The sequence below is a fragment of the Rosa rugosa genome, chromosome 5 (assembly GCF_958449725.1).
Source record: "Rosa rugosa chromosome 5, drRosRugo1.1, whole genome shotgun sequence".
Lineage (NCBI taxonomy): Eukaryota > Viridiplantae > Streptophyta > Magnoliopsida > Rosales > Rosaceae > Rosa > Rosa rugosa.
Window position 1 is genome coordinate 13,207,737 of NC_084824.1, and position 11,485 is coordinate 13,219,221.

At 36.0% G+C, this 11,485-nt stretch overlaps 2 protein-coding genes across 2 annotated transcripts; one reads left to right on the forward strand and one right to left on the reverse strand.

Annotated features, from left to right (window-relative positions):
- Positions 1-502: 502 nt before the first annotated feature.
- LOC133708068 (novel plant SNARE 13) lies at positions 503-4,835 on the forward strand. The gene is made up of 10 exons (XM_062133518.1): positions 503-920; positions 2,017-2,109; positions 2,583-2,676; positions 3,104-3,141; positions 3,374-3,471; positions 3,701-3,780; positions 3,879-3,935; positions 4,015-4,107; positions 4,204-4,278; positions 4,369-4,835. The coding sequence occupies exons 1-10, from the start codon at positions 844-846 to the stop codon at positions 4,468-4,470; spliced, it is 807 nt and encodes a 268-aa protein (XP_061989502.1). The 5' UTR covers positions 503-843; the 3' UTR covers positions 4,471-4,835.
- Positions 4,836-5,231: 396 nt separating this feature from the next.
- On the reverse strand, positions 5,232-10,461 carry LOC133708066 (probable sugar phosphate/phosphate translocator At3g17430). The gene is made up of 10 exons (XM_062133517.1): positions 10,006-10,461; positions 9,357-9,660; positions 9,068-9,175; positions 8,131-8,162; positions 7,973-8,023; positions 7,389-7,450; positions 7,033-7,294; positions 6,150-6,415; positions 5,962-6,062; positions 5,232-5,844 (listed from the first exon to the last, which is right to left on the reverse strand). Exons 2-10 carry the CDS (start codon positions 9,450-9,452, stop codon positions 5,689-5,691), a joined length of 1,134 nt encoding a protein of 377 aa, XP_061989501.1. The 5' UTR covers positions 9,453-9,660; positions 10,006-10,461; the 3' UTR covers positions 5,232-5,688.
- Positions 10,462-11,485: the final 1,024 nt, after the last annotated feature.

Sequence of the window (11,485 nt, forward strand, 5' to 3'; positions counted from 1 at the left end):
AAAATTATCATCTAATAATAATGAACATATTTTTAAATATAGAAATCATCATATATTGTTTATCTTTTAATCGGATGCTTTATCTGTTTTAGTCTTCATGTTCTTTGTGTGTAGGACCTAACAATAACTTGTATTTTACATTCAAACATAATCACAATTACATTTTCACACGCGTAATTACAATCGTAATAAGAATGCGACACAATCATAATTTGAATGCAATTAGTCAAATCTAATGGACCAACGGAAACTTAGAAAAGACCCAACGGAAATTTAGAAGACCAAACCTCATTATTAAATGCAGTTTGTCAACTCCTATAAGATGCTCATTAAGCCTCCTATATTAATTTACAGGAGGTTTGTATAATTAATATATCGCGATATTTTGTTACGGTCCAGCATTTTATCGGCTCATTTCAGCTACGAGCGCGCCTCTTTTATTTCGCGAAATAATAATTAATTACATCGTTTTTGACTTGATCGGAAAGAAATAAAGCAGCAACAAAGAATTTCGGATCAATTACCAGACAGCGATTCTCCCTCAATCAGCACTCTTTCTATTCCTCCCAACTTTTTTTTTTTTTTTTTCTTCTTCCCCAAATTGTCCCTTCATTTTCAGTATCACCTTTTTGACCCCGTGAGATCCTTCTCCAGTTGGTTTCTCAAATTTTTTTTGTGTCTGAAGAAATCAGCACCGGGAAGATTGCAGTTAGGGTTTCGGAGTCAAAAACCTTGAGGGCGAATCACATTGCAGATGCTGCGGAGGTCTTCGGAATCGTAGACTAGACGAAAGGGGCTTAGGGTTTTCTCCGGCGGATTCGATTGTTTTAGTCTCCGGCGAAAATGGCTAGTAACTTGCCGATGAGCCCTCAGTTGGAGCAGATCCATGGTGAAATCCACGACAATTTTCGAGCCCTCGCGTATGTTGTTTCACTTTGCATTCTCAATTTTTATCCCATTAACTCAATAAAGATATTTCCTTTCTGCTTGTTTGAATTAACAAGTACCGATTGATTTTGTGGTTGTGGAATTTGGTTATCGAATGAATGATTACAACTTGGAAGAATTTTAGTTTAATTACAGGATATCAGGATAGGTTAGCTTTTTTTTTTTTTTTTTTTCTTTATAGAATCGAATTGTCTGTTTTGTAATTCACTGATTTGTATTTGTATATTTATGCACAAGTTAGATTCTTGTTCAAAAACTGTAGTAGTAAATCATATTCAATTACAATTGACAGAATTAACTCTCGGGCCGACTAATTTAGAGTGGTTTTCATCTAGTGTTGAGTGGCAGTGATTCCTCTTTAGTGTTGGATTAGTGATAAGTCATTGAGGAAGAATGAAGGCACACTTTTTTCAAACTTGTCAATCCTTGATATTCTATTGACTTGCGGGCATAATGCAATTAGGTTGGTTATTCAGGGAGATCAAACACCCAGAATTTTCTTTTTTCAATGTTCTTGGTGATTCTTATTATATTCGTACTTTCAAAAGGGTTTCCAAAGTGCTGCTAAAATGTTTTGTGACATCCCCTACTGGAAAACCCATGGCTCGACAATATTATATACTTTCCACAAAGTGGTGAACCAGGGAGATTGCCATTTGGCATTTCTATTTATGTTTACAGTCTACTAATTAGGTGGTTACTCTCTCATGGTTGTATCTCAATTCTAATCTACTTCTAAGTGACACTTGCACTATTTATTACCGGAAACCATAGTGATACTATATATATATATATATATATATATATATATATATATATATATATGTTAATCTTTCTTGTTTATGCGATGCCAATTTCATGTGATCCTTGTTCTTATACACCATCGTACATGGTCACTGTTATTTTTCTACAATTTGTTGTTCCTAAACAGAAAGAATATCTATTTGGAGTGTCAATTTGTTCCTTTTGTTTGGGGGAAGTGGTTGGATTGTTGCAATACATTCTTGTATCCATTTCCCAATAAAATGAGTTTGTTGTAATTACAGTGACTTCCTCTTTCGTTTTCAGAAATGGCTTCCAGAAGCTGGATAAGATCAAAGACTCAAGTAGACAAAGTAAACAGCTTGAGGAACTTACAGGAAAGATGAGAGAATGTAAAAGGTATGCCACATGGGTTTTCTCTCACCTAATGTTGTTTTGATTATTTCCAGTAGCTGGGGATCTTGGAAAATCTTAATTTAGACAGAGAGATGGGATGTTGCCACATTTAATGCACTGTTCAGAAAGTAAATGACTTTATCCCTCCAAGATAATCAACAATCCCATTAGATAAACGGTAGCGTTCTAGAATTTTAGGTACTGATGAAAAAAGAAAAATAGGTTTGGACCATGAGTGCTTCCTTAGTATAAAGATATCTAAATGTGAGAGACTTTTATTAATGGCTTGTATACAAGTTATGCATCCTGCTTTTAGAGTCCCATTAACTTTTGGGTCTGAATGTCTGATGGAAGAATTCAGCTATCGGTGGATTCTGACCGTGTCATGAGAAAAAAGTTTTAAAAATCTAAAAAAGAAAAAGGAACTACTTTAGAGTATAATCAGAGAGTATGATCTCTTAAATTCATTGTTTCAGATTGATTAAAGAGTTTGATCGTGAAATGAAGGATGAGGAGGGCCGAAATACTCCTGATGTGAATAAGCAACTCAATGATGAGAAGCAATCAATGGTCAGTTATTATGAACCCTGTACTTTGTAGCTTCACATAACGTGTACATGTACAATGAGCACATGAATGCTTGCAAGCTCTTCATTACTTTTGAACTGAGAATGAAATGAGAGCAATAATTGTTTCAGATTATTCCTATATGTCAATTTTATGTAATGAAATACCATCCCTGCGAAATAGGCCCTATTACATTTATCCAGTGATCAATACTTTAGATCTTGTTTTAGTCCTTATCTATTGGAAAGCTGTAACCTTCTGTGGAGTTCATGATTGTCTCCTTGATTCTGACATAATAATAATCTGTTTAGGAGGATATAATGTGGCAATTGGTCTATTAATGCACAAGATCTCTGTATGCACATGCTCATTTTTTTAATTGTTTTGCTGCTGTAGTAACTGCACTTTATTGTAATACTTCGTTTTGCAGATCAAGGAGCTGAATTCATATGTACAATTGAGAAAAACGTAAGTCCAGCTATCCATTTTATACTAATATCCATTAGTTAAACTTGCACATGCTGGAGTTTAGTTTGTGTTTAGCCTACAGCCTTGAGGAATTATATTTTCACCGAACAAACATTTGAATCCACAAGTTTAGTATTAGTATAAAAGTCTGTGATTCTAAAAACCATTTTCAGTCTTCATGTTCTGGTATCCTAAATTTGAAATTAGATCTCATATTCTAGCTGATCTGCAGGTATATGAATAGCCTTGGTAACAAGAAAGTTGAACTCTTTGATATGGGAGCAGGAGTTAGTGAACCAACAGCTGATGACAATGTTCAAATGGCATCAGGTGAGATCTTCTCTCTCTAAACATCCATCAGTTTGGTTTGATATATGTATAGCTTAGCTTTTGCCTATTTACTTCTCTTGCCTGTAACCGTTAATCATCTTATGCTATTCAGCCATGCCCTTTTTGTAATCAGTACTTTTAATGTGAATCAGCTGCTTTAATTATTGCTCTTTTGTGAAAAGAATCCATGTATCTGACTGCATTTTCCTTGGGCATATTTTTCTGATAGCTATGTCAAATCAAGAACTAATCAATTCTGGGACGAAAACAATGGACGAGACTGACCAGGTCATTGAACGGTCTAAAAAGGTGAATAGCTAGCTTTTTACCAAGAACTTATATATCAAATTTGCATATTGACTATTGTTTCCCTTCCCAGCATTCTGAACTCTCTTGTTGTTCCATAGGTTGTTCAACAGACGATTGAAGTTGGAACTCAAACTGCTGTTACCTTGAAGGGCCAAGTAAGTATATGCTCACCTGCTACCTCCGTTATCTTTTATTTAAAGAGTTTAGCCTAATATGGTTTGAGTCTTCTTGCAGACCGATCAAATGGGCCGCATTGTCAATGAGCTGGACACAATTCAGTTTTCAATCAAGAAGGCCACCCAGCTTGTGAAAGAGATCGGTAGGCAGGTCAGTTGAGATCTTGCCCCCTAAAATATGTTCTAATTGTGACTTTTTCTATCTGAAACTGATTTTTTGTTAATTTTCCTTTTTCAATATTTTCAGGTGGCAACAGATAAATGTATCATGCTTTTCCTTCTGCTTATAGTATGTGGTGTAATAGCAATTATTATTGTGAAGGTATATTCTATGATTCATCTAATTACCTTGAACTAATACAGCACCTGTCTCTGTTCTTAACTCAACTATAATGCGTGGCGAACATTTCAGGTTGTTAACCCTAACAACAAGGACATCAGGGATATCCCTGGATTGGCACCACCAGCTGCAAGGAGGCTTTTGTCTGTGAGTACTGGGGAACAGTTCAAGTAGATTCCTCCTCTTTTACAAGAATTCAATTTTTCCTATCCGGTTTTCTTATTCTAGAGGATGGAGAGGAAGCTCAGAGGAATGCGTTTGTGGGCATTGATCGGTCTTTTCATTTCATTTATAATTTATTCTTGCCTGAGTTGTGCATATTGTTTGTGATTCTCTATGTAAATCACATGCTGAGTCATTTTTTTTTACTTTGTTTTGAATGCCACCACGGTTCTTTCTGTAATCTTTCCATGATTATCTTAGTTAATAGAGAGAAGATGATGTATTTTACTCGGTCCAGTTACGTAGCCCTTTCAATGTGTATGCACACTTTGTAATTCCAATTTCTACCTGGTGAATGTGGATGTGATGTTGCCAAATTTACTGGATTCTACCTCTTGAAATCTATTCTGAGAAGAACAAACCAAAGTCTAAATTGCCGTCTGCTGGACTGGATGATATACCATAGTCTGCACTCTGATTTGTATCAAGGTAGGGTGAGAAATTATGCTGATTTTAGACTGGGCGAATGAAATTAGAAGCCCCAATTTTCTACTCTTTTTTATTACTTGAATATTTAAGTATAAATTTAATTTACAATTATTGAGTTCTTATTTCTTGCTCAAAATTTTCTTTGATCATGCAATGTTTATTTTAAGAATGATTTTTTAATATCAATTAGACAAAAATATAATTCAATAAAAATCTCCAGACTCCAGTGCCGTGAATTTACGCTAAATTGTAGAAACATCTCTAACATAAAAGCAATAAAACAGTTCATGCAAAGAATATAATTCTCATATAACCAGCAATCATTCTGTAAAATATGGGACTACATAATTTACCGTTCATGTTTTAACTACCAAACCCCCACATTCAACCAAGAAAAAGAACAGATGGAAAAAAAGGGTACCGCAGGATAAATGTTTGATTTCTAATTTACCGTTCATTTGTCAAAGACATAAAACCCCTAGGCTTTCTCATCAAGAGCCTTGACAAATTAATGGTGAGCTTCTTCACCCGACAACTATGGGTCCTAAGCTACCAACTGGAAATTTGAACAGGCAAATCATGCATACATCTTCGAGAAATGAATGTAAAACAATGAATTGCCCCTGCAGCTCCGTGTTAAATCTTCCCTGGAAAGAATAAAGGGTCTAAAGTGCAAAAAGAATTCCCATGCTTTTACTCCGGATTTTCCTTTTTCAAACATCAATCTCCTGGCTTAAGGAGTCATGCACCATGATTGCCACTCGACGAGCGTCCCACGTGAGACAACCTTGATGATTGAGTTAGGGGTGTTTCTTCGTCCACATTCATATCAGAGGATAAACCCCCTCCATTATTGGGCACAAAGATATCAGAAGACTTTTTCTCCAACTTCCAATCCTGGCCAGCATGGAGAACACAAGTGTTAGATGGTATATACTATAGGGGACAAGAACACCAAACATTTTAATAACATTGGCATGTCAGGGAAGCAAATGAATTCTTGAGAAAATAAACCTTCGAGATTCTGTCTGGAATAGTGTCAATAGGCAGCTGAGATGCAGATGCACGCACATCCTTAACCTTTATGTAGTTGTACATGACAACACCACACAATGCTGCAGAAGAAATTGACCAACTCGTTAACTGAAATTTTAAAATCTATAAGTCTAGTATACTTCCGATGTATATGAATGGAGAATTACCTATTGCATAACCAATTATGTTCAGCCTGGTTATGATCGACTCTGGAAATATAACAGTTGAAAGGGCAATCAAAATCCAGTCTTTTAAAACACCAGCAACTCGAATGGTAACTGCTCCAGTTCTACCAATTACTAAGAATATGGAAAAGTTCAAAGCCAAAGCACATAGAGCATTGGAGAAAAAGATCCAGAAGTTGAACTGAATTTGTGAAACTTCCATTGCAGGCTTCTCAAGTAATAACCAAGGCACAGACAGGAATACAAAACTGCAATAATAAGAGAAAAAAATGACAGTGAGAAGCTGAAGTGATGGAATGCCTGTCATTTTCCCTTTTTCATTTTCACATGCACCAATGGAAAATCACCTTGGAAATTAAACTGCGTTAAATCAAAAGCATCTGTTAAGAACACAATGCAGAACTCATCATAAGTGTGTCAAGAGAAAGGAACAGTGTTCCCATGGTACAGATGGACCATGCATATAGAAACTGCTAGTAGAATTATCACTTTTTAGATCCACTAAACTATGAATCTCAGCCAAATGATGTGAATTACAGATTCAGAATACAAGATTTACAGGACTAACAAACTCAAGCATAGCCTAATGAACAAAATAATCCTAAACTGAGTCTGTATCTTAAATCAAGATTGTGATGGATTTCCAAAGGATTAAACTATCACTTCTTATGTTCTTCTCCATTACCAACAAAAATAATTCTAAACCTTAGTCAATATCTTATATCAAGAATCCGATGGGTGTCAAATGATTAAAGTGTCACTTCATATGTTGTAAAGTGTCACTTCATATGTTGTTCTCCTCAAAAGAGTACGTGCAATATGGCAAATCTAATCGGATATAATTGCGAGCATCAAAATATGATACCTGCATGGAGCTATATAGTATAAGCTGGTGATTGGATTTAAAGTCAAACCCTTCTTCTGCAAAAGGACTTGTGTTAAGACCAGCCTAAGGGCTTCTGCAAAGATGCCCGTAACCTGGTAAAGTGTACCAACTACATTAAAATGAATCTCCCCGTATGAGGAAACGACAACTCCAACACTGACCAGCAACATGTTTGAGAACACGTCGCACCTTGGTTTATCAATGCCACATAAAACAGCCATGATAAAAGTAGCCACCGGCACTGCAATGTGGCATTTAAACACAAGTTAGATTCTATAAGCAATATTAATGTAGTAAGATGCACGTGATGAGTCTCTGTACATGTGTGCACGTACTTAGAGCTTTGAGCATTTGGATGAAAGCCACAGAAATATGCAAGTAAGCGGTGTTTCCAAACCTGGAATCACAGAGAAATATGTTACAATAAAGCTTGAACTTTATATATTTAAATAAAGCTTGCAGTTCCTTGTCTCGACTCTTAATAGGTAGAACACATCAAAAATCAAAATTTCTGTTCTTTGAGTATTTCTAAAGCAGGTAGTGTATTCATGCCTAAATCTAAACTCAAAGTCAACATCTAAGGAACATTGTTCAACAGGGAATCCAAACAAAAGTTTCTTGTTTGACCACAAAATGAAAGATAAAATTGCTTAACAAAGTTCCTGGTAAACAGATTCAGACAAGTATATGTATGTATTTTCTAAGAAATTTAATAGCATTATCCATAAGAAGAAGCATAAGACTGGATAAAGTCAAATCCACATAACTGCAAGCCTTCATCAAATATGACAAGAACTGTCCAGGTTTTCTCCCCTCAGTTTGAACAGTGAAGAAGATTAGATGCATGCTACGTGTTCATGTCCATTACAGATATATTACCCAAACCAAATTCCAATTATTACTACATTTCGGCACTTACCAAAGACTTGAAGCAAAGAAGGCACTTATTGGTATTACACATGTTGCATATCTGCCACATGAAGAAACAATTAGAAAAACAAAATTGGACCCGAGAGAGAGAGAATTTTAAAAAGGAACAAAAAATTTTGAACCCAAGCAATAAACTAAGTCCCTTACATTTCGAATGTCATTTTGACAGGAGCTACAACCTGCAAAATTAAAGAGAGAAGTAAGAATTGACCAACAATAAAGAAATAAGTCGCCATTGATGCAATGTTTCGATAATGCACAACAAAAGTAAATGGCAGAGAACCAGCAAACTGAGCACAGCACGTGTAGCTATCCTACTTTACGCCAATCTACAGCAACATGAGCTTGAGATCCAACACAGAAACAAGCACACATATCCCATATGCTCACTGAAGAGATTTTAATAGTGGCTTATAAAATCCCAAGTTTTATAGAAATCCCAATAAATCGTCTCATTCTAGCAACTCACAGAGTCTTACATGACTTGTTCCACCACAGACTAACTTAATCCAGTACCTTTTCAGCAGCCACCCTCTCTCATTCTAAGTAGAAAATGTTTGAACTTGATACAGACGCAACAGTTTTAAAATCACTTATGTACGAGTGAAGTTATTAGCTCCTTGTAAGATCAAATTAGGGAAATAATAAAACACTGTAGATAAGGATTTGAATGGACGGAACATAACATCAACAGAGGCAAACCCCAAATGATTTGAAGCTCAGACAGTATCTTGGGGTAATGAAAGTGATGTGAACTATTAAACAGTTACATACATAAGAAACTCAGAAACAAAATAGGTGGTGCAAGTATGAATGTGTATTTTCAATGTTTATAGTTTGGCAATGGGAAGAAGTGAATGGTGGGAAGCAATAAATCAGGCAAACAACATGGCATCACTGAAGCTGCTACAAATGATAGAGAGAATGACAACTAGAGTACTAAATGAAAATACAAAACATTTTACCCTGTCTACATGCCAATCTACCTACATAGAGGTATCCACTATCAACTACTATGACAAAAAGTGATTAACACATATACGAAAGCATATACGTTACACAAAAAGTAAGAGATCAGCCGTACCTTGAAAACACGAACGAGAAAAAATGCTACCAATCCAGAAAACCCCATATGAATCATCGTAAGTGTTATGGGCAATGGAAAATTGAAGTATTTCGGAGACAGAACCCACTGCAGAGAAATAAATACAGAAGATCATCAACAAAACAAGGAGATTATAGCTCAGGGCTTCAGTTTGGCCCTATAGAATATTGTTGGTTATGTAACAGATGAATGACTACAACATAGATAATATAAACATGCAAACAAGTAGTGACAATATGTATCAAACCAACAGCCGAGGAGGCATTACCTTGTTGTACAATATAACTCCAGATGAAAGCAGAACATAGATCAGTAGGTAAAAATAAGTCAGTAGCAACGGTCTGTTGATCATCTTGCCTGACATTTATGCTTTTGACAAATGAGTAATGTATGAGTGTCTTTGGCCTTCAGACCATCTTACGCAATTCTCACGCCTCAAACTACAAATTAACTGCAAGTGCTACCCGGTGATCCAAACCCAGAGGAGGGCTCATGCCCTCAATTATAGAACTTGTGTGAAGATCAAATCTTGCAACGGCTGCTCCGATTCAGATATCTAGAATGCTTCAAACCTGAAATCGAAGGCACAGTGAGCAAAATATTCTTGCTTGAACCTAAATTAAAATGGCTCAACCTAAACCAAACAAGAAGTAAGGCACCAAATACATTTACTGATGTAATCGACAATGGTACAAGATCAGCATTAAAGCATTTAGAAGCTGGAATAAGCATTTAACAACTAGAAACAAGCATTCAACAACGATTCACGTCATACTCATCGAGAACTAACAAAACCAGTCAAACAAACTAAATGGCAGATCTGAAACGGACCCAACAACGAAATGAGACAAACCCAATTCAGATTCTGATCTAGCAAACAAAACCCACATCAAAATTCAATACCCACAAGGCTTTACCTCCAGAGTCAAAATGCCCTCCCTTTGAATCTGAGCAAGAACGCTTCTTTTCAGAGATCGACGACTACCCAGTTGGAGAAAACACAGAGAGAGCCAGACACAGAGTCAGAGAGAAATAGATAGGGGTCGAATCAGGGAAGCCCAGTTTGAAAGAGCTGAAGAGTGTGGTGGTGGGTGAAAATGGCAGCAATAAATATATGGTCTGGGAAAGCTAAGAAGAAGAGAGATTGTGAGGTTATCGATGAATCAGAGAACGTGGGGTTTGCCTGAATTAGAAGAAAGAGGCAAGAAATTTAATAACAAAAAAGAAGGGCCTTCTCTTCTCTCAGTGTGTAAGAAAAGAAGACAAAACTCCACAGCCAAAAATCCCAAAAAGACCAAAAACGTTTTCTGGAGGAGCTTTTATATATCCGAATATTAGTACTGTCTGTTTGGGACTGCCTACGGATTATTAGGGTGAGTTTTTCTATTACTAGAAAGCCGCGAGTTTTCCCATAGGACAGCGTCTTGTGCTTAAAACCTGAGATGAATTCATAGGCCTTACTCGTCTGTACCACCATCGCATTACCCATTTGCCCATTTTCATCACTGCTAATGCATTTCTCCTAAACACGCCCATGTGAATTTTGCATATTTTCTAGTAAAACCTATACATAGGCAGTTACTACTCTCCGGCTCCTTCATAGAAGTGATAAATCCCATGTGATTTTTTTTGCCCATCTGTATTCTCGAGAGGAAATTCAAGTCAAGTATTAAGGTCATTCGGCAAAATTATATTAAATGATTTATCGACGATGATAAAGTTTGTAACTTTAGTAGTTAGAGAACATTTATGCGTAAAGAAATGGAACCCACTGACTTTCTCTATTCGTGTATGCTAACAGGTTAATAACACATTTAGTTAAGATCAAAATGAGTAGAAAATTATAAAAATAATAAGATTTTCGTCTATTCCATGACAGTTAAATGACTAAATGAGTTTTGATTTACTTGATTTTTGTTTAAAGTTAAACTAGCAAATTATGATCTTAAAATATAAACGATTTTGATTGTATGACTACACAATGAGTCGTGAAAATGAAGGGCGATAGTTGGTGTATGAATTTCTAATAATTTTCTTAACTTGGGCTTGAGGTTTCGTGTTCAACCCTCTTAACTGAAAAACGTCAATTATCAAAAATTTGTTCCATGCATACTTCCCAATTTAGCATTAGAATAAAGCTTAGGCTTGGTATTAATATTATCCCTTCATCCAAAGTTGCCAAGTTGGCTGGCTAAACTAGACCCTCTATATAGAACATTTAGTGTAATCAGCAAAATTGTGGTTGGTGCATATTTTGGTGTTTGCTCTGGCTGTATATGAATTATGACATAATGACATTCTAACTACTACTACTACACAGACCAGTACAAATCCCCAAATGGTCAAAATGCATAGTCAGCATTCATCATTGAGCTGCGGAGGTCTCCATCTTCTTAT